Source organism: Dipodomys ordii, unplaced genomic scaffold (assembly GCF_000151885.1).
Source record: "Dipodomys ordii isolate 6190 unplaced genomic scaffold, Dord_2.0 Scaffold59, whole genome shotgun sequence".
NCBI classification, from domain to species: Eukaryota; Metazoa; Chordata; class Mammalia; order Rodentia; family Heteromyidae; genus Dipodomys; species Dipodomys ordii.
In genome coordinates this window covers 3,046,962-3,074,237 of record NW_012267275.1, presented here as the reverse complement: position 1 = coordinate 3,074,237, position 27,276 = coordinate 3,046,962, and the positions used below count along the sequence as shown (strand labels likewise).

Sequence of the window (27,276 nt, the reverse complement as noted above, 5' to 3'; positions counted from 1 at the left end):
ATGCCAATCAAACCTGTTGGATGGATATGTGGGCAGGTGTTGAAGAACTTTTCTGGAAGAAGTATATACAATTTTTTTTTGTAAAGGGGATGTGGGTCTGGGAAGAACTAGGAATAGAATCTCCCAGTGGTCCCTAACTTTCCCAAACACCTAGGGAGTAGACTCTGTGTTCCACTTTCTTTTTAATATTTTATAGGGTATTTTTTAAAGTTTTATTTTTCCTAACTTTTTCTTTTCTTTTTTTTTTTTCTTTCTTTTTTTTTCTTCCAGTTGAGGGGTTCCAGAAAGCCATCATGGACCTTATAGATGAGTTTAAAGATGAATTTCCTGCTATCCTAAGATTATCACAATCTAACCAGGTAATTAGATATCATGTTTCAAAAGGAACACAGAAAATATTTTGTAAGTTGTAATATATATGAGTTATTTTGATATCAGTGCTTAAAACTAAAGAAAGAATGCTAATTTTGCTTCAGAAAAACAAATTTCAAATCTAATTCTGAGAGATTGTAGACTGGGAAGTGAGATAGATGAATTAAATTTAAAGGCAACCACGTTATCATTAGATGGAAGTCTGGAAGTCTTTTATAGCCACAAGAACAATGTAGCTTTTTAAGACATAGCAAAAATGAATGCAAAATTAGAAAAAGTAGCTTAGATATACTTTAATATCTAGGGCAGTTATATCAGTACAAACAATTGGCATAAATTGTTACAATAGAAAGATAAACGCTGTGTGTCTGTCTTAATCTAGAAAGAAAATACTGATATCTGCCAATTCAAACAAAATAACTTGAAATATTTTAAATCTCTGTTGAGAAAGGAGTTTGAAAAGTAGGCCAGTAAAAGCCCTGCTATCCCTTCCTATCTCCACTATTAGAAAAATTAGGATTTTATTTAATCAAAGAAGTTGCAGCCTTTTTCTAGAAATCCTTTTGAAGTTTCTACCTAGAATTCCCTTTGTATTTCTACCCTCAGAATAGCCTAGAGCTCAATCACTAGAGCTAAAAGCATAGCTGATGTTGATATAGATGGATAGTCTGGCCCCCAAAGAAAGAACTCTTCATTCCCATTTCAAACTCCTTGAAATCTCCTCCTTATAAGAACTGTACTCCACCCAGAGAAGAATAAAATCAACGTTTTTTTCTCATTCTCAAACACACTGTTCTTTTTCTCCCTGTTACTTTGAAGAATGTTTTACAGAGATTGGTGAGAAGCCTGTAGAACTGATATGTTATAACACATTTCAATCTATTTGCTCTTCAGTAATAAATTGTTATTTTATTAATTAGCAATTAGTGGTTAAGCCAAATAGATTTTTTTTAAAGGTCACATTGTGAGAGCTATACTTTTTGTTTTGGTAGTTTCTAACATGATCCACAGTTCTCAAGCATGGTGAAATGAATATTTTTAAGAATGCTTAGAATGCTTTATTAACTGGGGTTGAACTAAATTTTGTGATTAATATATAAAAGCTACCCCAACTATAGACATTTATTCATTTAAGAAAAGGCCTGTGTCCTCACTAGAAGTAAAAGAGATGTTGGGAATCATGGTGAAATGTTTATAGAGGAATATACCAAGAATAATGTTTGTTATTAAATAATTTTAAATGATTTCCCCCCCACCTCCGTCTTAGAAAGTTCATTTTCTAATCCTGACGTATGGTAACAATTTTTGAGGCCTGCCCTGTACTCTTCATACATTGTATCCCAACCAGTAAAAACCCCAGTACCTCTAGTACTACTTTTTAAATAAAGAGTTATGTAGCTGGGTGCCAGTAGCTCACACCTGTAATCCTAGCTACTCAGGAGGCTGAGATCTGAGTATCTGGGTTCAAAGCCAGACTGGGCAGGAAAGGCTATGAAACTCTTCTCTCCAATAAACCACCAGAAAACTGGAAGTGGTGCTGTGGCTCAAGTGGTAGAGTACTAGCCTTGAGCTGAAGAGCAGAGGTACAACACTCAGGCCCAGAGTTCAAGCTCCATGACCACCAAGAATAAAAAAAAAAAAAAGAGTAATGTTCAAAGGTTTATATTGGCTAACTGAAAATTACTTTCAAATGAGGACTTAGTATTTTGTATGTGCTGATACTGGATCTTAAACTCAGGGCTTTACATACTGTCACTTGAGCCACACCTCTACTTCCAACTTTATGCTAATTACTTGGAAATTAAAAAAAAATCTTAGATTTATCTACCTGGTCTGATTCTGAGTCCCAGTCCTCAGATCTCAGCCTATAGCATAGCTAGGATTATAGATGTGAGACATTAGTACCCAGCCAAGAACTTTAAAAATACAAGCTTTTAAATTTAAACACAAGAAAAGTTCACTACAACCAAAAGAACAAAAGATTATCCTTACTGGAATGAGAGAATTCTTTTGCAGCAAACAATCTGTTATTTTTTTTTCTTTTTTCTTTATTATAAAAGATGACCATATGGGTTGCTTTGCATGATTTGGAATTATAGAATACTGGCATAAGCCCTGTGTCAAAATGTTTGATTTTTGTATCTGTTAATGTACTTTTTTGTTTTTTTGTTTCTTTTAAGTGCAGGATCAAATCTGTTAACTATGCATTAATGTCTAAAAATTACTTTCTGATGGCATTAGACTTTGAAATATACAAGAATAGTACTGTAACTGTATTAAAGATATACTTACACAAATCTGCTCATACACTGGTGATAAGGTATGGATTGTGTATAGATATTGAGAAGTGTCTGAGCTTTTATTAGGTTCTTAGGAAAATGCTTAACTTGGACATACAGCCAGAAGCCCTCCCGAGAGGGGAGCTTTGCTTTAATTTTGTCAGTCGTGGGGCTTAAACTCAGGGCCTAGGTGCTGTCCCTGAGCTCATTTGCTCAAAGCTAGCACTCTACCTCTTTGAGCCACCTTACCTCTTCTGGTTTTCTGGTGGTTAATTGGAAATAAGAGTCTCATGGACTTTCCTGCCCAGGCTGGCTTGGAACCTCAACCCTCAGATCTCAGCCTCCTGCATAGCTAGGATTACAGGTGTGAGCCACCAGCACCCAGCTTTTTTTAGGGGGAGGGGGTCCTGGATATAAGAAGAAAGATTTCAACTTGATATCTGAACTTCACTTTGACAGAGTACTTAATAAGTTCAACAAATCAGTATGGAGTGAAAGGCCAAAGAGGTAAAAAAGCTAAAGTTGCTGTAGGGCCTATGTGTACTTTGCTTTTCTAGTTAGTACAAGAAGTCACTAAAGCAATTGAGCAGATACAAGATGTGATCTGACACGAGTTTCGGTTGGGCCTCTCTGGCTGATGTGTTATTGGAACAATGAAATCAAACAAGGCTGGAAGCAAGAAAACTATTAAGTGGCAAGCTCACTAATATGAAAAAGAGATAATGTTGTTATCTAAGTACAATGAACTGGGAGTTGTAGTACTGGGGGTAATGAGAAGTAGCCAGATTCTGGGACTATTCAGAGAAAGAATTGAACAAGATTTGCTGACAAGCTGGTTTTATAGATAAAGGATAGTAAAATGCTGAGGTAATAGAAATTGGAGTTCAGCATTAAAACTGCTGATGACAAAGAAATAGGCCTGGATCTAGAAAAAAAAAGAAAATGAGAAAGGATATATGTTCAGTTGGAGGAGGTCAAATGGAGAAATCTGGAGCATGCTGCTGTTTCTTTTCATTAATGGCCTTTGTGCATTTGTGCACAATGTCTTTGTGCATCTCTAAGTTGATGAAGATGGGAGCTGGAAGTTGTTCTCTCCTCCTATCACATCGATGATCATGGTGATGAACAGGATTATCTAAAATTACACACTTCATGACCAATTCCAAGCTGCTTAGGCTGAGTCAAAATAGAAAAAATCTGGGGAAATATGAGGATGTCTTTTTTATTTTTATTTTTTTATTGTGAAAATACCATAGAGAGGGGTTACAATTACATGGGCAAGGTAATGAGTGCAGTTCTTATTAAGCATTGTTGCCTCCTCCTTTGTTTCCCCTTCCCATCCCTTCCCATATCCCGCCAGTTTTCCTCCCCCCCCCCTCATTATTTACCATAGCTAAGATATAAGGATGTCTTAATTTAGGTGGTCAACATTTAAATTCATATACATGGTTTGTTAAGAGAATATATGGTATTGGTAGAAGACAAAAAGGAATTAAAAAACTAATATCTCAAGAAATTTTATTTTTAAAATTTCCTGTTACAACCAGTTGAACAAGTAATTCACTATTAGAATTAATTGAAATCAACATAAATTGGTGACTGTTATATGTAAAGGAACTCTCATTCTGCATCTAAAAGAGTCTAATTTCTTCTCTATTAGCACTTTTTTGGAGGCAGTATTGGGGTTTGAGTCAGGGTTTTGTATTTGCTAGGCAGATACTTGCTTGAGCCATGCCTCCAGCCTTTTTTGCTGTTGTTTTTTTTTAGATGGGATTTTTTTTTGCCAGAGGTGTCTCTTTTGATATTATATTCTTCCTATTTATGCTTTCCTACAGCTGGGATGACAGGAACATAATTTCTTTTTCCTGAGCTGGTCTCTAATTGAGATCTTCCCATCCTCAGCATCCCAAGTTTCTGGGATGGCAAATGTGAACCACCTCACCAAGTAACTGGTTGAAAATGGGGTATCATGAGCCTTTTTGCCCTGACTGGCTTTGAACCAAAATCTTCTTGATCTCTGCCTAGCTAAGATTACAGGTATGAACACTGATGTCTAGTTCTATTGTTACTTTCATGTCACCAGAATCAGAAAGAGCCACCACAATACATGCACACTGGTGCCTAGATTTGCTTTCTTAGAATATTCCCAAAATCAGTGAGGTAGTCTTGGGAAGGAATTGACCATATGTTTTATGATGGAGAAGATAAAGTTGGTCAGTAACATTCTGTTGTCAGAAGTAACTATTCTTTCAAAAGCCTACAAGAAGCTGGGCGCTGGTGGCTCACACCTATAAATCTAACTACTCAGGAGGCTGAGATCTGAGAATCTCGGTTCAAAGACAGCCCTGGCAGGAAAGTCTGTGAGATTCTTATCTCCAATAAACCACCGGAAAACTAGAAGTGGCGCTTTGGCTCAAGTGGTAGAGCGATAGCTTTGAGCTGAAGAGCTGAGGGACAGCGCCCAGGCCTAGAGCTCAAGCCCCATGACTGACAAAAAAAAAAAAAGCATACAAGAAAGTATTAAGAATCATGAAGGTAAGTCAGGAGGTCAAATTGTAACAACTGATATTAAAGGAAAATAAGGGTGATAGTCATTAGGGAACAGATTTAGGGGTTGGAAACAGCCGTGAATTTATGATGACACTAACTAAGATAACATAAACTATCAGTACTGTTACACACATTTTCATGAAAAAAAAATTGTTTATAAAAAAACATTGCTTATAATATATTTTGGTCAGCCCAAATTTTATGAGCCCCATGTGAGAGTTAATAAATCACCAATGACAGCCTTATTATTTACTAAAAAAATGAAATCAGAGAGTAACTATAAAAGAAGAGGAACATTGAGTGGATTGACTACTGAACTATTTTGGGAGAAGGAATTAAAATTGGTTAATAAAAATAGATATATAAACCTTCTCAATCTAAGTCATTTTATACAAAGCATCAAGATTTTGTAAAGACTGTCAGGCCTGGTGGTGCATGCCTGTGATTGGGAGGCAGAGGCAAGAGGATTTGTGTTTGAGTTCGGCTTGGGCTGATATAGAAAGTTCCAGGCCAGCCTACACTATGCAGCAAGATCCTGTCGCAAAAAAGAAAAAAAGGAAACCTAAACAAAAGGACACGGCAAAATATCAGCATTTTATAACTTCATAAATAAGAGTTCCCCAAAATACCAAATGCTTCAACAGGCAGACAGAGCTTTAGTACTGTTGGACTTGCACACACTCACTTCTTTGCTCTGACAATATGGGCCATTCCTCATGTTAATAAAAGATAATGAGGGAAGTCATAATCAAATTATAATCAATTAAAGCCCACTATCTCCTGTTGTTCTATGTTGAGGTAGAGTTGGGAGAGATTTGTGTAACAAAGCATAAAGTCACAAGAAAACTAGAATCTTTATGCGTGAGAGTTTTGGACACTGCAAACAACACAGATTCTTTTCCAGGTTTACTTCGAACTAAAAGTGGTAGATGGTAGAAAATAATACCAGGTGATTGTACCTGCGTGTTATTTTGCTTGTTCTGCTTCTATATAACTGCTTTCACAATTGTTTTTCTCTAAATGGCTGGGGATTGTGGCAATTTCAGCAGTCCACAATTTATATGATACTCTCTTGAGACCACAGATGGATAATGGACTTTTTTCAGTGCAAGAGGACATCAATTGCTACTAAAACATCTTCAGTGACTGACAAGAACAGCTTATGGTCACCAGCAACAAATGCTAAATAGTAAAAAAAAGTATTGAACCTTGATGAGAAATAATGGTAATAAAATTTTAGGATAAAAGTTGAGGGATTCAAAATAAATATATAGTATGCTACCTCTTAAACAATTATATGACATTGGTTATAGCCAACAAATCCATTTAGTATTTATATATTTAGAGTGATCAAATATTTAGGGATTCAAAGTTGATTATTTGCAGTCAATACTAATTAGCCAATACTTTGTGCTAAGTTATAACAAGCTAAAATAGCTCACAAAATTATGTAAATTCTTAATGAAAACTATGCTTGTTAAATTCCTAATGAAAACTATAATGTTTCCTAGAGTACAATTAAACCACATTGTAAAGAAGTTCTCTCTGTAATGTGTTTTTTATAGTAAAGCTGAGAAAGAACAATGTGTCATATGTTTATGATAATGTCACAAAGTTTTTATTTCTCAAAATATAGACTTTCTGAAGTTTTAGAACTAAGGTTTTCTTAAACTTATTGAATAGCATACATGATATTTGCTTTATTTGTCTTTACATTATAAATATAAGTTACGTGTACATATATTCTGCATTTAATCACTTAAATGTTTTAATGAAAACTAGAAAAATATTTGTAACATTTTCAGCAAATACTGTTGTTTTAATAATTCAAATAACTAATGTTTAAAGAAGAATCATTGTTTACCTTTTTTATTTATTTATTGTGGGTCATAGAGCTTGAACTCTGGGCCTGGGCACTGTCCCTGAGCTCAAGGTAAGCGCTCTATCACTTGAGCCACAGCGCTACTTCCTGTTTTCTGGTGGTTAATTGGAGATAAGAGTCTCATGGACTTTCCTGCCTGGACTGGTTTTGAACTGTGGTCCTCAGATCTCAGCCTCCTGAGTAGTTAGAATTACAGGTGGACTGGCTCGTTGTTTACTTTTGAAAGGACTCTTTTTTTTTTTTTTGCTGGTCCTGGGACTTGAACTCAGGGCCTGGCACTGTCCCTGAGCCTCTTTGTGCTCAAGGCTAACACTCTACCTCTTGAGTCACAGCACTGCTTCTGGCTTTTTTGAGTAGTTTATTGGAGATAAGAGTCTCATGGGGACTTTTCTGCCCAGGCTGGCTTCAATCTGCAGTCCTCAGATCTCAGCATCCTGAATAGCTAGTAGTGAGCCACCAGTGCCTGGTTAGAAAGGACTCTTTTAAACCGTCAGTGCAAAGAAGATATAAACCCTGAGTGAGAAATTTCAAGACTCCAAGTTTTGGCTAGTTACTTCAGTTGTAGATATTAATTCAAAGAGAAAAAAATATGTTCCTACAAAAACTTAAGTGGGGCAAGCGAGTCTTATAGGGTTATGTAATTATTGCACAGGGAGTATATGTAGGATACTGTACTCAATGTAGTTGTATTTTCAGCTCTGCTAGAAGTAGATTTTTAGCTATGCATTGACAAGTCCTAGAGCAGATACTTTTCGAAGGATTCTATTTCAGAAGAAAGAAGCTACGCAGAAAACATCCAAAGTCAAAATGGCTCTCGTATTAGCCAAGATCAACCGGGGAACACTGATTCAAGGATTAAACAGGGTATCTAGATCCTCCAAATCAGTGGCCAGACTTCTGCAGCCTCAGCTTACATGCAGGCTTTTAGAGCTAAGGGGCATATCTCACCGTCTGCTCAGAGATGTTAATGCACCAAGGCAACCCCTGTACAACAACGTGCAGGTAAGCATTTGCACCAGATGTGGATCCTTCTTAGGGGAATTGTTTTAAGTGCGCAAGATTTGAAAACTGAAAATGTAGTGCATCTGATTGTCTTTCATGTGAAAAAGATGTACTTGGATAAGAGAAATAATGGTTGGGCCTTTTCAAAATATATTATTGTTGCAAGGGGAAAAAATGGAGAATCTTGGAGTCTTTATTAAAAGGCCAACAACTGCATAGTGGACTTTTGTCTCAAAGACAAATGTCAGCAAATGTACCTAACAGTGTTAGAAAACTGAGCCATGAAGGTCAGAGAGGAAAGAACAAAAACAATACCAATAAACCAATTCAACTCCAATGGAGAGCTGAATTGGGACACCATGGTGAATGGAGAAGAGCCAAGAGCCAGGCGACAGGACACGAACATGGTGACATCGTGACATAATGGCGCCTGAGTTATTCCAGGCCTAAATAGGGTCAGACAAGGGGGCAGGGTCACAGGAAACTCCCAGTCCCAAGCACTGGACTGACAGGTTTAGTAGCCTATCATCTAAGTGGCCTCCCTGTTTCGATGGATTCAGGCACGCCCATCATCTGGGAGGTGGCTGCTTCAACTTTCCCCACCGTGAAGACAAGATGCCAGATCCTATTGTAAGGTAAATTAAAGAAGGTAGCTGATGAATGAGAACATCATACCATATTCAGGCAGGAAGAGAAGTTGTATTTCTGAACTGCTGCCCTGCCATGCATGGTGGAGATGCATATGGCTGAAAAGGGATGAGCCACCCCAGGGCCAGGACTTATCTAGGCCAGGGATGTGGAGGTATGGCCAGGTGTGGCCAGATAGGGGAAAGGTGTGGCCACATTGAATTCAATGTGACCTCAGGGTCTGGGACCCTCCCATGGTCCCATGGAGGGTATGACCAGGGGCAACCCAGGATGTGACCTTGGGGGGGGGGATGACTGCTTCCAGGTGTGCCAGTTACCTGGATGATGAAAGTACTGGGCAGAAACTTAGCCAAGAGGAGGGAGGAGACTGCACCACCTTCCTGGGATGGACCTTACACCCACCATCCACCATGTGGCCAAGATGGCTCTGGCCAGACCCGAATGCACTATTTCAGTATGTTTTCTGGTTTAAATAAGTCTGAAAAGAGAAATAATGATGATTTTTTTGTGTGATTGAACTATTTGAAATGGCCAATTTCAAATAATTCAAACTCAATATAAGCATGCAAATGATCACTTGTGTCAAACCTAAGAGAAATCCCTCAATGGGTTTTTATAAATGGTTGTGTTTTAGCTGGGTACCTGTGGCTCCTGCGAGTAATCCTAACCACTCAAGAGGCTGAGATCTAGAGAGGATCATAATGAAGAACCACCCTAGGCAGTAAAGTTCAGGAGATTCCTATCACAAAAAAACCCAAAACAGAAAACTAACAAAATTTGCCAGGCTGGTAGAGTGCTATCAAAGCAAGCCAATCAGGTGCACAGCCTAATTCAAACTCAAATACTGGCAAATAATAATAATAGTGCTGACGACGATGATGATGATGATGATGATGATGGTGATGATGGTGATACTGTGTCTCACTCCTGTCCCCCATAACTTATTTTCCAAAATAGTCTTTAACATAATATATTGAAGATATTTAACAATAAACTCACTTGGATAGACATTTAAATATTTAAATACATTTCAAATTCCATTTTCTACATTGTTTCCTTAAGGCTTTATTACATTTTTGGAAGGGAAACAGTCATTAACATTTTCAGGAAGAATTTTTCTAAACCTTTTAGCGTAGAACTCTGGTTATTTTAATCCAGATCTTGTAAAAAGTATCTTAAATTTCACTACAGACCTAGAATCTCATAAATCTAGCATCTAAACCTAGAGTAAATAAATTTCTCTAAGTTTAACAACTTTTCTCTTCCTGTAACATAAAGGGAGAGGAAAATCAGGCTTAACCTCATTGTCAAACAGTTAAATGTGAAAGAAGATGTATTACTTCATGTAAACAACTCAGCATTGTTAAGATTCCAGACATAACTGGGTATAGGTACTCAAATCTTGCCTTAGGAACCTGTTTCTTCCATTCTCTCATGTTTGAGTTTTTTCTGTGCTTGCACAGTTCTTAGACCGACTTTCCCCTCTTGATTGCAAGATGCCTCAAAACTATCTCTGGGACTCTACCCATCCAGGCTCACTTAAACAGAAAAATGATAGAGTCTGTGACCCAAATCTTCCTAGAAAATTCCTCAAGTTTGTTTTGGGGGAAGGGCTTACTTCTCAATGCTTGCCTCTAAACCAGGGAAATGGTATATTAATATACCTAGGACTCAATGCCCTCCATCTCTAGAGTTGAAGTTGGAGAGGTCTAGACCACATAGACAGAAAGTATTATCAAAGGAGTAAAACACAAATTAAAATCTATATGGTTTCTGAAAGGAAATTATCTTAGAAGATCACGTGGCCAAAGTCACATAGAACAAAGAGGTTTATTGCCAGCAGAGCTGACAAGGCCAAGTTCCCACAAAGTGAAAAAGAAAATGGCCCATGTCTGTCTTACACTAGGATTCTTATCCAGTGATGAGGCAGGAGGTGTGAGGTACCTCACTTGAGGCAAGAGGTGGAAGGTGGCTCACCTGCCCCACAAGTACCATCATTGAAGGCGGAGCTTAGTTTCAAGAAGACGATTGAGTGGATGCTAGATGACCCAAATCAACCAATAGCTAGCAAATAGCACATTATATAGAAATCTCTTGTTAGTCAAAGAGTTGATACTTCCAAGAGCCTCAGATAGTTCGACAATGAATTATCAGAGAATGGCTATTTTATTTTTGTTTACATGGTGCTGAGGAATCAAACCTAGGGTCCCAGGCATGCTAGGCAAGCACTCCACCACTAAGCCATACTCCCAGTCCAAGAATGGCTATTTTTGTTGTTGTTGTTGGTCATGGGGCCTAAATTCTGGGCCTGGACGCTGTCCCTCAGCTCTTCAGCTCAAGGCTAGCACTCTACAACTTGAGCCACGTGCCACTTACAACTGTTTCTACTTATGTGGTGCTGAGGGATCGAACCCAGGGCCTCATGCATGCAATGTAAGCACTCTACCACTGAGCCACCTATCCAGCCCAAGAATGGCTATTTTAAAAGGTTCTTTTACAATATCTGATAGAGAAGAAAACAAAAAATGTTTCGTGTCTGCTAACCACTGGATTCTCTAGGAACTCCATGCCCCATTCCTATATCATTACATCATCAAAAAGAAGCTTGTCTACACTCTATCTTAAATTTCCACTGAAATACCCTTCCAAATACAATTTTTATCTTGCTATTTCTTACCTTGCACTTTGTCAAACCCATAGTTCCAATAGAAGGTGGAGAGTGGGTATAAGATGTATTTTGAATAGTATTTCTGTATTTAGTATGAGATCATATTCATTATGTTATTCCTAGTCTTCCTTTTTCTTCTCTGCTAAATCAGAGAGGTAAAGAAAAGGGTCTGAGATTTTACACTACTTGCAGGCCAATAAGTTAGCCTGCTGCTCTCTCTTTCTCTGTCTCTCTCTCTCTCTCTCGCTTTGAGAGAGAGAGAAAGAGAAAGAGGTTGAGAGAGAGAGAGGAAAGAGAGAGATTCCTTGGATCAGAGACCTTTGTTATAGTAAAAGCATTAGCCAATGTCTTGTGTGAGTTTTTTGTCTTGATTCCTACAGGGCAATGAGATGAAGGTCATTTAATATCTATGAATGGTAGCAGGTTGCATCACATAGGAGAGGAACTTTGAAATGAACAGACTGAGCTTTTTATAGGGACACTGACTCATCTGCCCAGCCTACTCACTAAGGGCAGGGGTGTGTGTGTGTGTGTGTGTGTGTGTGTGTGTGTGTATGTGTGTGTGTGAAGGGTGGATTAGTCATACCTTGGAATGTAAGGAAGTATGGAAGAGATATTTTACCTATCATGGAGCAGTTTATCTTCAGTGACCATGAAATGTCTGGTATGGCCCATCTCTAGATCTTTCCAGAGGACACACTCTCTCAAGCTACCAGGGCTGTTTGATATTCAAACAGGCCCTTTGCTCAGAAGCCCCAGTTTGTACAGGGTGAGAAAAAAATCCATTGAGAATAGTCTTCCAACACTCATAAAAATGCAGTGGGAGTATAAAAAATTGTATCTTTCTATTCCAGTTGAACTTGTATCAATTTGTTTATTTTCATTCAGTAGTGGAAAAACTAAAAGTTACAAATATATTTGCCTTTTTGCCTCTACTGACATGATGAGTTTGTAAGCTAAATTTAGAGTTCGGTTGTGTTAACTTTTATTGATATGTGTAGCTAAAGTTTCACTTCCCAGTGCAAGTTTCACTTGCACAGTAAGAAAAATAATCCAGTTTATTTCTGGGCAGATGGATACTTCAGTTTCTCTCTCTCTCTCTCTTTCTCTCTCTCCTGTTATAAGCAGTGCTTGGTGAACAAGCTTGTTCATACATATGAGATTCTCTCTAAGAATATATGGAGACCTTGCTTTAACTTTATTAGCTATCATGCAACCATTAAAAGGGTACTTTTGTGAAAATCATTCTGGCTCCTGAATCAGAGGGAAAATTCTTTGTCTGGAAAACTCCTGGCAAATAATCCTTCAAATATTACCTGTCTTTATTTTCTTGTAAGTCCCTTTTTATCCTTTATAGGAATTTATCTTCATCATGCTTTCTTTCTATTCCTTTCGATTCATCTTGTATAATTAGTAATTTAAAATATTATGTTAAGCTGGGCACTGGTACCCTATACCTGTAATCCTAGCTACACAGGACTGTGGTTCAGAGCCACCTAGAGTAGGAAAGTCTGTGAGAATTGTTTGGTGGTGGTGGAGGTTGTGGGGTTTAAATTTGGGTCCTGAGTGCTGTTCTTAAACCTCTTTGTGCTCAAGGCTAGTGCTCTACCAATGAGCCACAACTCTACTTTTTTTGAGTGGCTTTTTGAGTGGTTAATTGGAGTCTCACAGGGACTTTTCTGCCCTGGCCAGCTTCAAACCATGATCCTCAGATCTCTTGAGTAGCTAGGATTACATGTGTGAGCCACTGGTGCCTCGCTTATGAGAATCTTATCTTCAGTTAACCACCAAAAAGCTAGAAGTGAAGCTGTGGCTTCAGTGGTAGAGCACTAGCCTTGAACAAAATGTTCAGGGACAGTGCGTAGGTCCTGAGTTCAAACTGTAGGCCTCATAATTACACACACACTCACACTTACACACATACATTCACACACAATGTTAATCTTTCTAGAACCTGAAACTGCTGTTTTTCCCCAAGTGTCTTCTTTTTTCAAAGTATATTTTACAAGTTTATTACTTAAAAAACAATCAGTAGAGGCGGGCACCAGTAGCTCACATCTGGAATCCTAGCTTCTCAGTTGGCTGCAATTTAGGAGATTGGATGGCAGAAAAATCCAGCAGGTTCCATCTACAAAGTGGCCAGAACAAGGCTGGAGGTGTGGTTCAAGTAGTAGAGCACCAACTGAGCAAGAATGAGGCCTAGTTCAAAACCTGCTACCACAAAAATTTAAAAAAAATCAATTTAATCATTTTAAACATACTTACATATGGTCTTTTAAGTGATTATTCTTTTTGAACTATTAAGAGAATGCTATTTTTTTCTGACTATTGTGATCCACACCATAAAATACTCAGAGTGGATCATTTCCTCTTATACTTTTTTTGAACTAGAGCTTGTCAGATTTTTTTTTTGTACTAGGATTTAAATCAGGACCTTGCATTTGCTGGGTAAACACTATACCACTTGAGCCTCACCTATATCCATTGTTGCTTTAGGTTAATTTCAGATACGTTTTCATTCACTTTTTGCTCTGGGTTGGCTTCAAATTTCAGTCCTCCCTATCTTCACCTCTGAAGGAGCTGAGATTACAGGCTTCAAGCATTATGCTTTGCCAGCTTTTGAGGGATGAGGAAGAAGCTTCACTCAAGTGAAGAAGCAGAATTGTCACTAATGGGAAACTAAGTTGTAGCAAATGAGAAAGGAACACACGACAACTCTGAAAGCTTCAGCGATGACAAACAGAAGTCTGAATATGAATACACTGGCCCAGACAGTCAAAGGCACAAAGGAGAAATATAAGGAATGTATGTGGCAGAGGTCAGCAGATTGCTTTGTGGATGGTGATCTATGATGTCAAAATTTGCTGAGACAAGAATCACATTGGTGATGGGAAGGTGGTTCAGTGGTAGAATGCTTGCCTCACATGCACGGGGCCCTGAGTTTGATTCCTCAGCACCACATAAGCAGAAAAAGCCAGAAGTGGTGCTGTAGTTCAAGTGCTAGAGCACTAGCCTTGAGCTGAAGAGCTGAGGGACAGCACCCAGGCCGAGTTCAGGCCCTACAACTGACAAAAAAAATCATAACATGGGGAAGCTATGACAGAGTTCATCTTTTTTAAAAATGTGTATTATTTTCAATAGTTGTACAAAAGAGTTTCAAGTAACCAAATCAGTTTGTAAGTATAAGGCATCTTGATCAATGTCTCCCTTTACATCATTCTCCATCTTTCCCAACCCCACACATACCCTCCAGTTACATGGTACAGTGTTAGTCTTAACCAGAGTAAATTCCAACATGAATTCCTACAAGAATTACCAGGTTGCCTGCATGATAGTAGAACTTTGTGGTGTGAGTAAAGAGGCACGAGAGCTAGAATGCAAAGGGACATGCTTTGTGAGTGCATGAAAGATATCACTGTACGAGAACTTGGCTGTAGGAAGGTAGGTAGCCTAGTATCCTGTTTAAATCATGCTCCAAAGATCTTTTTCAAGTGATCTGTCTGGTCACTGATCTGAGAATGATAAATGATTGAAAGATAAATTGGTAGCTGGAACAACTTAAATAGCTCTGCCCCAAACACTCTCATATCATATTCTCTTCTATTATATGTTTGAGAATACCATTGAAACAGATTACTTCTTTAAAAAATATGGAAATAGAGGAACATTTTCATTAGTGCTTTGACAATACCCACGATAATGTGTCAGCCCTTTTATGTACAGTGTCTGAGGTGAAGCATACAGTAATGATACTTAGGGTAAGCAGAGACTGGATGCTGGTTTAGGGGCTCCCTAGACAACATACTATGGGCCTTTCTGGTTGGATGTTCAGATCTAGCCAGAACATGTCCCTAATTTCTTAACATATTAAAATATGTACCAAATATGCTCCAAAACACACTCAATAGAGGTGAGTTGAAAAGATTCTGGTGGCCTTTCAACATGAGCACAGAGGGGCAGGGTCAAGCCTCCTCTCTAACCATCGCATTAGAAAAGGTTTCCTTTGTACCTGGCCACAAATACTGTGTCAGGGTTGCTCCTCAGGGTCTGCAGGGCTGAGGCTTCAGGGATAAGGTTTTGGCTAGTTCTGTGAGGCTTTGGGAATGGAAAAGCCTGAGCAGAGAATTCCCTGGAGGTTTCCGACTTTCCCATGCAACAATAGTGTATCTATCCATCCAGCTTTGTGAGCTGAGTGAAGCCCGCAGCTGATCTGCAGTGACCTAGATAATCAGCTTAGATGTGACTTCAGCCAAGCTATGTCAGCTCCTAGACATAGTTGTTGATTCGAGCAGGCCAATGCAGGGCCATGGGACCAGGAGCTCTTCCTGTGACTGTAGCATCCCCAATCAAGGCATTTGAAATGATCATTTCTACTTCATATAGATCCTGTGGACTAGAATAGGGCAAAATCCAGACAGAAGTGAGGTGAGTCCTGGGCTCCACAGCTGGCATTCTGTTCTACCCCAGTGAGCTTGTGCTGACACTTCAGGATGGAAGTTGGAAGCTTGCTGAAGTAAAGATCTCTTCTCACCTTCAACCCCCCTGGTAGATTCCAGTTTGGAATTTAAGTCATCAATCCTGAAAACATCAGGTCCTGCTGTGGGTTCTTCATGGGCCTTGCACAAGGCTAACTTGGCAGGTATGATTCAGACCTAGGAAAATAAGGTATTTTCCAGAAAGTAGAACCTCTCAAAGACAAACATTTCCAAATTGGCAGAGAGGTAGAGACATTTGACCCTCCCAAGACGGTCTGATTAAAAGCTTGCTTAGGAAAAATGTTCCACAGTATGTGAATATGGGTAAACAAAGTCATACTGCTTTTAAAACATTCTTTTCAATTTCTTTAAGTAGTTGTACACAGGATTTGTCACTTAACAAAGCAGTTTTTGAATGCAATGCATCTTGATCAATGTTACCCCTTTCAAATTCTCACCCATCCCTTCCCACCCACCCCTTCCTTTGCTTTTTTTAATCTTGTAGGATAAGCAGAACTCTTGACAGCTTTCTTTACTGTGAACTGCTAATAACTTTCCCCTTCCCTTCCTTCCTTTCCCTTCCCTTTCCTCTCCTCTTCTCTCCCATTCTCACCCCTCCCCTCTCCTCCCTTCCATCACTCTCCCCTCCCTTCCCCTCCCCTCCCCTCAACTCCCCTCCCCTATTGCTACGAAAATGGGTATATAGATTTTGTAAACCTGAAGGAAACACTCCTCCCCACCCCATCCCTTCAACTTGTCTATTATCAGAAGTCAGAATTTCTTGCAACATTTGTTAGTGAATTCTTGAGTTAAAGTTTACTCTATGACTTGCCTTGTATCCCTTCTTTAGGTAGTTTTATATAATTTAAACTGGTGGGCCTGGTAATTCTCCAACATTCAGGCCATATATAAGTGGTTCTTTATTTTCTCAACTGCTTGTATTTGGCTCTCTTGTGATTTATGACATAATTGGTAAAAAAAAAAATGTACTTTTGAACATAGGTACTTTTTGTTGTTGTTGTTGTTGTTGTTTTTTCCAGTCCTGGAGCTTGACATTAGGGCCTGAGCACTGTCCCTGAGCTTCTTTTGCTCAAGGCTAGGACTCTGCCACTTGAGCCACAGTGCTAATTCTGGCTTTTTCTGTTTTTGTTTTTCTTTTGTCGGTCATGGGGCTTGAACTCTGGGTTTGGGCGCTGTCCTTGCACTCTTCAGCTCAAGGTGAGCACTTTACCACTTGAGCCACAGCACCACTTCCAGTTTTCTAGTGCTTTTATTGGAGATAAGAGTCTCACGGACTTTCCTGCCCGGGCTGGCTTTGAACCATGATCCTCAGATCTCAGCCTCCTGAGTAGCTAGGATTACAGGCGTGAGGCACTGGTGCCCAGCTTTCTTTTTATGTGGTACTGAGGAATTGAACCCAGGGCTTCATGCATGCTAGGCAAACACTCTTCTACTAAGCTACCTTCCCAGCCTTCAACATAGGTACTTTTATAAGATGAGGCAATCAGAATTATGTGGGACAAATTTAAATACTGAAACATTTTTAATGTTCAATTATCCACACATTGTAGATATGAACACTATAAGCAAAAAGAATTATAAGAGAATTAAATGCACATAACATTGATACCAAAATGCCTTTAACTCAAATATGCAAATAGATTGAAATTAATGTAACAAGGTTCAGAGGATTTTCTTAAGTCAAGAGAATCTAAATAAAGACTCCTAATTATCAAGCTTCTCTTATTTGTTTCAGTTTCTACCATGCACAATTCCTGCTAAAAGTAAGCCAAAAATGAAGTGTAGTGGTTTATAATATGAAAAATATGTATTGCAAGTGAGTCATAAAGTTGAAATGGGCAGTTTTCCAGTAGCAACATAAATTTTGGAGAAAATATATTTTCTAAAGGGATGATTTGTTGCAGAAATAGAAGTTATTTATTAAAACCATTGAAAAAATCTCCCTTAGGCAATGCAATACATTAATTATTCACAAGCATATTACATATCATCTACATAAAATTCATCTTGAAGGTTATCAGTTCTAATTACCTTTAGGCGAAGGACTGAATGTGAGAAAGATGAAGTAAACTACTTTCTCATGCAGACACCACTTTTCTTTTTTAATAGATTACTTACTACTTAGGAATATAGACTTCCCATTATGCATTTATGTATTCACAGACTCATGAATCTTTCCACTCTGCTAGGAGGCATTTTGCTGGAATGTATCTGCTTTTCTTTCTCCCAAAGTGTCTGGTCTCCTTGTATGCTTATCTCCTTATAGTTGGATTCAAAGCCATGCTGTCATTTTGATGCTTCCAACAAGAAGAGGCAAAAACAAAAACAAAAAACAAACTGCTCCATTTCCTGGAAATTCTTTATGAAAGCCATGAATTCTTGAGAAATTTTCCATGTTGACTTATGGAGGAAATGAACTAAAATTTCCCTACTTATGTACACATACATCGGGGAGTTTGTATAGCTTGAAGAAAAAGAATGGACTCTTCCCCACTCTCTGAGCTAGCAGCTGGACAGTATTCCTGTTTTCTCCACTTCATGAATCATGTAAGAGAGAGGCAAGGAATTGTGATAAACATTTTTTCTTTATTTACTAAGCAAAGTAAGCCAAAACAAAACATACTACAACAGGATTCTATGCCCACTTTTATGTAACAATTTCACTTAAGAAAATGCTATGTGCTCTTTCAACTTAGACACTTGGGGAAACTAGAATATCTCTCAATTTTGTATACATATTTAGTAGATTTGTTAGAAAATAAAATGAAACTATATATATATATATATATGTATATACCCATTACAGCAGAACTTGGAATATAATGAGATTCTATGTATAAATCCTTTCCCTGCTGGGTGCTGGTGGCTCACACCTGTAATGCTAGCTATTCCATAGGCTGAGATCCGAGGATCATGCTTCAGACGAGATCGGGTGCATTCAGGGTGGTATGGCCGTAGACTGAGGATCATGATTCAAAGCCAGCCCAGGCAGAAAAGCCCATGAGACCCTTATCTCCAATAATCTACTTAGAAAAGGCTGGAAAGTGGCATTTTGACTGAAGGGGTAGAGGGCTAGCCTTTGGCAAAAGAAGCTCAGGGACAGTGCCCAGACCGTGATGTCAAGTTCCAGGACTGGAAAAAAAAATACTTTTTTTTTTGCCAGTGCCAAGTTTTGAACTCGGGGTTTTATATTTACTCAGCTTGTTCACTTACCTGGTACAATACTCAAGTCACACCTCTAACGTGGCTTTTTGCTAGTTATTTTGGAGATGCAGTCCCCTAAATCTTTCTGTTTGCGCTGGTCTCAAATCTTAATCCTCCAGATTTCTGTCTCCTGAGTAGCTAGAGTTATAGATCTGAGCCACAATACAAAACTGTATTTCTAATTCTCATCCTTGCTAGAACAACCATTTTCTAGATTTCTAACAACATAGATCAATTTGGCCTGGTTTTGTTTGAAATGGAATAGTTTGTTATGCTTACAATTTTGAACTTTACCTATCACATAAGACATAAATAATATCCACCATGTCCTTTCTTGCTAGGCATGTGCAGGCCTTCTGCTAAGTACTTTCCTAGCATTTTATTATATTCACAGCAAACTCATGAGGTAAATCTTCACTATTTCAGTATTTTCTTTTAGCACTCTTCATAAGCATGCCAAGCAGCACAGCTGTGTTAGCCACACAGCTTACTGATACCACTAGCATTTAGGCCCTGCAACAGGATCCAAGCTTTAACTCTAGCTTTACTGCTTCTCCTTCCATTAGCTCTATTTGTGCAATGTGGATAGAATACCAATTTCACAGGACTTTTAAAAGAACTGAATAGAACATTTGCAAAACACATAGTTCTTGTTTGCTGTTGTTTATGTAAGATGAGAATCTTTTTGTGCTGTCCAGACTGGTCTTGAACTTCTGGGGTTGAACTGTGGGCCCAAACCATCCTCTTCTCTCAGCCTCCCAAGAATCTGGGACTTTAGTAATGTGTCACAGCAGGTGCTTGGCTTAAAAAGCACATAGAAAGGGACAGTTACACAATCCACACAAGTGTTAGCAAGATATTATATGTTCTTCAAAAGTACTTTTTTGTGTGTGCCTATCCTGGGGCTGGAACTCATAGCCTGGGTACTATCTCTGAGATTTTTGCTCAAGGCTTAGTGCTCTACTGCTAGCACCACAGTTCAACTTCGGGCTGTTTGGTGGTTAAGAGACTCATAGACTTTTCTGTCTGGTCCGGCTTTGAGCCTCAATCCTCAGATTTCAGCCTCATGAGTAGCTAGCATTATAGGCATGAGTCACCAGCTGTAGCTCCTTTTATAAAGGCTGCACAACATATATTTAACCGATACAGTATAATTACCTAGCAATTCTTCTATCATTGGTTATTGAATTTCTCTGATGCTTTAAATACATTTTTTAATTTGAAACAAGGTCTTTCTATGTTGACTAGATTGGCCTTAAACTCCTAGGCTTCAGCCATCCTCTTTGCCTCATTTCCTCATTGCTCTTAGTTTTCTAAACAGAATTATGCCCACATGCATTAAAAATATGATATATATGTATATTTTATATATATATGTATATATATATATATATATATATATACATACACACTTTGCTGGGGATCAAACTGTGGAAGCACTCTATTACTGAGCTTTATTTCAGCCCCCCAAGGCTATAAATAACTTTTTAACTGTATTTTGGGGGGGTTAAACTGTATTTTTTTTTGTCTTTTCTTTTTTGGTACTAGGGATTGAACCCAGGACGTTGTACTTGCTAGGCAAGCACTTTGCCACTGAGTTACATCCCAGCCCTAAATAACTTTTTAATGAAGACGTATACACTATTCTTTCTAGTGTTTGCACATTTTCTATGGTGCATTTACATGATTTTATTAGTTACAGCCTGGACCATTTGGAAGTTCATTGAGGCCATGGACTGAGTGGTTTGGCTCGTTGGAGAAGCATGGCTAACTGCCATTTTACTGCTGAATGGGAAGGGATGTTTTTCCTAATGGGCAACAAAGGTGGCCTGTAAAGAAAAAATGTGTCTCTTTAACTGAATATATTATATGGGGATGTTTTAAAGCAAGAACTCTTATTACCAGAAACTAGAAACATCTGGGAGGCAAATTCATTTTGGGCACAAACTTTTCCTCCATCTAATGTCAGTTCTGGCCTTTACCTTCTCATGGTTAACATTTCCAAGCAGCTCATTAATCTCTAGGAAATGCTTAGTATTTTGATTGCTGTTTGTTTAAATGTGAATAGTAAAGAATGATTACATGAATCTGAACAAAGACTGTATCTTTCTAATATTACACAAGAAGCACCTCCTAGTGAGCATAGTTCATAATCATGAAAATAATTTAGATTTCATAAATGCAAGAATTTTATAGATTTGTCCAAGCTTTTGATTAGTAAAAGGAAGTATCTTCTTGTTGAGAACAGTAAACAAATATATTTTCAAATAGCAAAAAAAACAAAGAGTTTGGACATTGATGTCATTTTTTTAGAAAATATTTTTCATTTTATAGTAGTATTAAAAATATAATATTGAAAATTTTTACTTTAATAAAAAATAATTTCTGTTTTTACAGGTCAGAAGGGGTTCTTTGTTTGAAATCATTTCTTTTCCAGCAAAAGCTGCTTTAACTAGCATAATCTATGCTTCCTATGCAGCACTAGTCTATTTGGTAAGTTAAGAAAATCACTTAAATCTAGTAATAAATATACCTTAATAAATATACTTATTTTTAAAAATATACTTATTTTATGTGCTATGAGAACACCACACTATACTGTACAGTGTTTATCTTTAATGGGACTATTTGTAAGCTAACTTTCTGTATAACTATAGCTACGGTATAGCTTGCTATACAGTATAGTTTCATATTAGACATTTACTTTTCTGAGAGTCAAATCAATCCAGAAATTTGCTTAAATAACTCAAATTACTTTGTATCAAAAATTGATTACAATATTTGAACACCTATGTCAGGACATTTTTAGTTTTTGCTTTAATGTTGTTGCATTTGTTTTGTTTTGGCCAGTAATCCCTGATGGATTTAGTTCAGTATTCTACCACGGTGGGTCTCTGACTTCAGAGAACACAAGTATTAGTGACCAATATGTGGTAACAAGTGCTGTGTAGTACAAAAGTATGAAATTTGTTTATCAATTATAAGGGTTTTATTTCCTTTTAATAGTCAATTGTGTTTTATTTTTTAAACTAATGTACAAAATGCTCACAGCTTGATGAATTATCACAATCCATCATGATGTGTGTGTGTGTGCATGCTAATAATGGTGCCTGAACTCAGGAACTCATGGTTTTGCTCACTTTCTTGATCCTGGATGGCACTCTACCACGTAATCCACACCTGTTGACCAGATTTTTGTTAGTTAGCTAAAGATTAAGTTTTATGGACTTTTCTGCCCTGGCTAGCCTTGAAATGTTATCCTCCAAGGTCTCAGCCTCCTAAGTAAGTAAGATTACAGGTGTGAGCTACTAGTGCCTGGCTAATCTATTAATCAGAACTGAAGTTAAGAAACAAGATATTACCATCATGAAATAAGACTCTTTCTTGCTACCTTGCAATCGCTTCTCTCCTTTTAAAGGCAGCCATTATTTTAGCTTGTAATATCATAAAATGTTTGAATTTTTTAATTGTGTGTAAATACAATGCTCTACATTATATACGGTAATTGGAAATGTCCTGTATATATCTCTTGGTGAAGTTGCAGGCTGTAAGTGTGTTTGTCTCCAATAGATATTTCAAACATTTTCTAATTTTTTTTAACAATGTACACTCACTCTAGAATAAGAATCCTAGTTGTTCTATATCACCATTGACATTCAATATTGTCAATAATTTGCATATTAAGTATTTTTCATTGGTGATACCAGGTTAATTCTTGGCTAGGCAGTCACTGTACCATTGGAGTCATGCTCCCAACCCCATTTTAGTATTTCTGTGGGAAGGTGGTATTATATAACATTGGAGCTTTAATTTGCATCTCCTTGCTAATTAATGAGATTGATTATCTTTGCAGACATTAGTAGGATATTTTGATAGTGTCAATGAATTTCAGTTAAAGTCCCTTTCATTTTCCTATTGAGAGATATCTAATTTTTAAGATTATTGCTTGGACTTTTAATATATATTCAAGAGCATGTCTTTCTTTGATTTTTGTGAGGAATTTTTTCTAATATTATGGCTTACTTTTTATTCTTTTTATTCATTAAGAGCAGAAGTTATTAATTTTAATGCAGTTTAACTTAACATATTCTTACATGTTATGCTGGAGATGGTGTGTGTATATGTGTGTTCTGTGTGAATTAAAAAAAAAATCCTGACCTACACTCAAGGTCATGAAAACAGTTTCATCTATCTATTCTAGCAGGTGTATTATTTTTGCCTTTACTTTTAGATTATAGTACTTATAAAATTGGTAAGTAAGGGCCACATATTTTCTCCATGGATAAATTAAGAAATATTCAGGTTATCAGGAACAAGTCCTTTTCTAACACCACTAACACTTTTATTTAATAAATTGGGTGTTCTTTTTATGTAGGTCTGTTTATAGACTCTATTCTGCCTTTGTTCATCTACTCCTATACCAGTACAGAACTATGTTACAGGAGCTTTGTAAGATATCTTTATAACTAATAGAATAAATCTTTTCTCTAGTCAGTCAACGAATATGACACATCAGGAATTCATTTTGGACTTTTAAAATTTCTGTCAATAATTTTTATCATTTTGTCAGAGGGTATTATACATTTTTGTTACTTTTATCCTACTGAGATACAAAACAGTGTTAAAAGTTTCCCACAATTTATAGGTTCCGTGCAATTAAAATCCAAGCAAGTGTGTGTCTCTATGTGAAAGTTAACCAGCTAATTCTGAAATGTACAGGGAAATACAAAAGGACAAGAGTAGCCACAATATTCTTGAAAAAAAAAATAAAAGTAGAACTTAGTTTTAAACACTTTAGTTAGGGGCTGGGAAGGTGGCTCAGTGGTAGAGTGCTTGTCTTGCATGCATGAGGCCCTGGGTTCGATTCCTCAGCACCACATAACCAGAAAAAAAAAAGCCGGAAGTGGAGCAATGGCTCAAGTGGTAGAGTGTTAGCCTTGAGCTGAAGAGCTGAGGGACAGTGCCCAGGCCCAGAGTTCAGGCCCATAACTGGACCCCCCGCCAAAAAAAAGAACACTAAACACTTCAGTTAAAAATAAAGTAATCAAATATTTTGCAAGTTGATATTAAATATAAATACAAAATTGACATCAACTGAGCTCTGATATAAATAGACTGCAAAGGAAATGAATAGGATGAAATGGCTGTGGCAAAACAAAAACTAAACTAAAACCCAAATTAAACTTCAATTTTGAATTTTACAACTTGGGGAGTGGGGAGGGAGTAATTGGGGAGTAATTGGGGAGGTGGGGAGGGAAGGGATGGTAGGGGAAAAACAAAGGAGGGGGTAACAATGCTTGATAGGAAATGTACTCATTACCTTACTCGTGTAACTGTAGCCCCTCTGTATAGTATCTTTACAATAAAAATATATATTTAATTTTAAAAAACCAAAAAAACAAAATCCTGTCCAGGATGTAGGGAAAAAAGGAACTTTTGTTCCTATCATTGGTGGGAATGTAAATTAGTGGAGCTCCTATAGAAAATAATATGAAGAGTCCTCAAAAAAATGTGAAGATTCCTCAAAAAATAGACATCGAGCTATCATATGAACCAGAGATCCCCTCCCCATGAATATGTGCCAAAGAAACAAAGTCAGAACACATAGGAGATAACCTGCATGTGTTTTGTAGTTTTGTAGTTTTATAGAATCAGTCTATGTACCGCAAAACAGATGGATTTCCAAAAACAGGGTAAAAATACATATCAATCAAAAAGAGTAAAGTCATGTCATTTGCAAGCAAATGAACTAGAGGTCATCATGTTAGGCAAAAGTCAGATACAGGAAAATTTTGCATATGTTTTCTCATATGTGGATATTAGATTTTTTTTAAAGTAGATCTGAAAGTATAGGGGGACTAGTAAGAGAAGTAAGGGGTCAAAGGGAGGAGGATACATAAAGGGGAGCATGGGAGAGGGTAGTTGGGAGGATAGATCTGTATGATATATGCAGATATAGAAATGATACAGTGAAACACATTGATATGTACAATTAAAATGTATTAGTATTTGTGTGATTTCAGAATACAAGAAAGAAGGGAGGGAAGGAAGGGAAGAAAAAAGAAGCCTTCTGTTTATAGGCTATATTATGTCATATTGAGGCATTTCTTTTGTAAAAATAAACTAATTTAGGTTCTCTTATGTTTCATGGAATTTTCTATTCTCCTTGGTTGCCTTAACTCCTTGGATTATCTCCATCACTAGTTTACAGATAAGCTTAATGAATATAGTTTGTGATTCCATGTTTTGAAGTTATTTTTCTCTCTAATTTTGACTAGTCTTCTCCTTAAAGCATTGAATGGCATTTTTAAATTGTGAAAATAATGTACAGAGGGGCTACAATTACATGAGCAAGGTAATGAGGGGCTACAATTACATGAGCAAGGTAATGAGTACATTTCTTATCAGGCATTGTTGCCTCCTCCTTTGTTTCCCCTTACCATCCCTGCAACCCTTGTCCTCCCTTCCTCTCCCCCCCCCCCCCCCCCCCCCCCCCCCCCCCCCCCCCCCGCCAAAGTTGTAAAGTTCGTTTTTTGACATAGCATCTTGTACGTCTCATTGTTGCAATGGGTCCAACTTTATCCCTATTTAAACAATTTGTTTTTTTCCTTCCCCTCCATGAAGTCTACCAACATCAAATACAGTGAAAACAGGGGTTATACCCTGGGGGAGGGACATACAAAGCAACAAAGAAATCATCTTATAAATATGTTAGAAACAATAGCAAGAAAGAAAAACTCATTTGAGTCCTTTTCTTGGGGCTCATTTTGTCAAACAGGGAAAGTGGATCAAATGTTTAGAAATCATTTATCTACTAGCTTACTCATTTCTCATGAAAATGTTTATGTCCTTCTACTGTTTTTTTTTAATTTTTATTGTGAAAATACCATAGAGAGGGGCAACAATTACATGGACAAGATAATGAGTACATTTCTTATCAAGCATTGTTGCCTCCTCCTTTGTTTCCCCTTCCCATCCCTTCCCATCTTCTCTCCCTCCTCCTCCCCATGTCCTTCTATTGTATAAGCAGGTATACACAAAGGCTGGAAAGAAGAAAAACAAAACAAAAAAGCCCTACTTGGAGATAGAAACATGTTTGGGGAAATAATTCCATCTTTAAAAAAAGTTTCATGCAGGTGGCTCACGCCTGTAATCCTAGCTACTCAGGAGGCTGAGCTCTGAGGATCATGGTTCAAAGCCAGCCTGGGTGGGAAAGTCTGTGAGACTCTTATTTCCAATTAACCACCAGAAAACCAAAAGTGGCTCTGTGGCTCAAGTGGTAGAGCACTTGCCTTGAGCTGAAGAGCTGAGGGACAGCGCCCAGGACCAGAGTTCAGGCCCCACAACCAACAAAAAGAAAACAAAAAGTTTTATTTAATATGAAACAGCTAATAGCAAAGATGCAAAGCATATTTTTATTGAAGCATATTGCTGCTCAGATTGTGTCTTCATATATGTAGAACAGGAAATCAGTCTTTGAATGCTTATTGTGTGTCTGGAGTTCCTGAAAGGAAATGCTTTTTTATTGTGTGTATTAATACATATATTAACTATTTTATGTTAAGCACTATATTGACTTTATTTGTAGTTGTATATAACCTCAAAAACATTTTAAAATGTTTTAACTCCATAGGCAGTCTGTGTTAACACTGTGCTGGAGAAAGCAAAGAGTATTTTCAAAGAAGAAGAATCCATAAGGCAAAACCAAGAAAATGAAATGTGTAGAAAAGCCTTTTCTGAGCCTGTGCTTCCAGAGTCTGTGTTTCCTGTAGCTGAAATCAAAGCAAAACCTTACAGGTCACTGCCAGAGAAGCCAGACAACGTTTCAAATCAACCCACGCTTCCTGACAACAAGCGGAGTAATAAGATCCAGGTTTTACATTCAGTGTTTGACCAATCAGCCGAAATGAATGAATAAGCAAATCTGAATACAAGTATCACTGTAGAAAGCTTTAGTTACCTGCTGGCACATTTCATCTGGCAAAACCAGGAACTAGTTTCTGGTGCTCTGCTTTAGCCAAAGGAGAGGGCAGAACGTCTACTGTCATTCTTTAGTTTTAACATGGCAGAAAAAGTAAAATGAATCTTGATGTCAAAATGTATGTATGCTTATACAATATTCTCAGTTATTTATTTTTGTGCCACGGCTGGGGCTTGAACTCAGGGCCTTGTGCT

At 37.7% G+C, this 27,276-nt stretch overlaps 1 protein-coding gene across 1 annotated transcript; it reads left to right on the top strand.

Annotated features, from left to right (window-relative positions):
- Spata9 (spermatogenesis associated 9) lies at positions 1-27,019 on the top strand. Its single transcript, XM_013022025.1, has 5 exons — positions 1-61; positions 271-359; positions 7,855-8,085; positions 21,499-21,594; positions 26,735-27,019. The coding sequence occupies exons 1-5, from the start codon at positions 1-3 to the stop codon at positions 27,017-27,019; spliced, it is 762 nt and encodes a 253-aa protein (XP_012877479.1).
- The last annotated feature ends 257 nt before the right edge of the window (positions 27,020-27,276 follow it).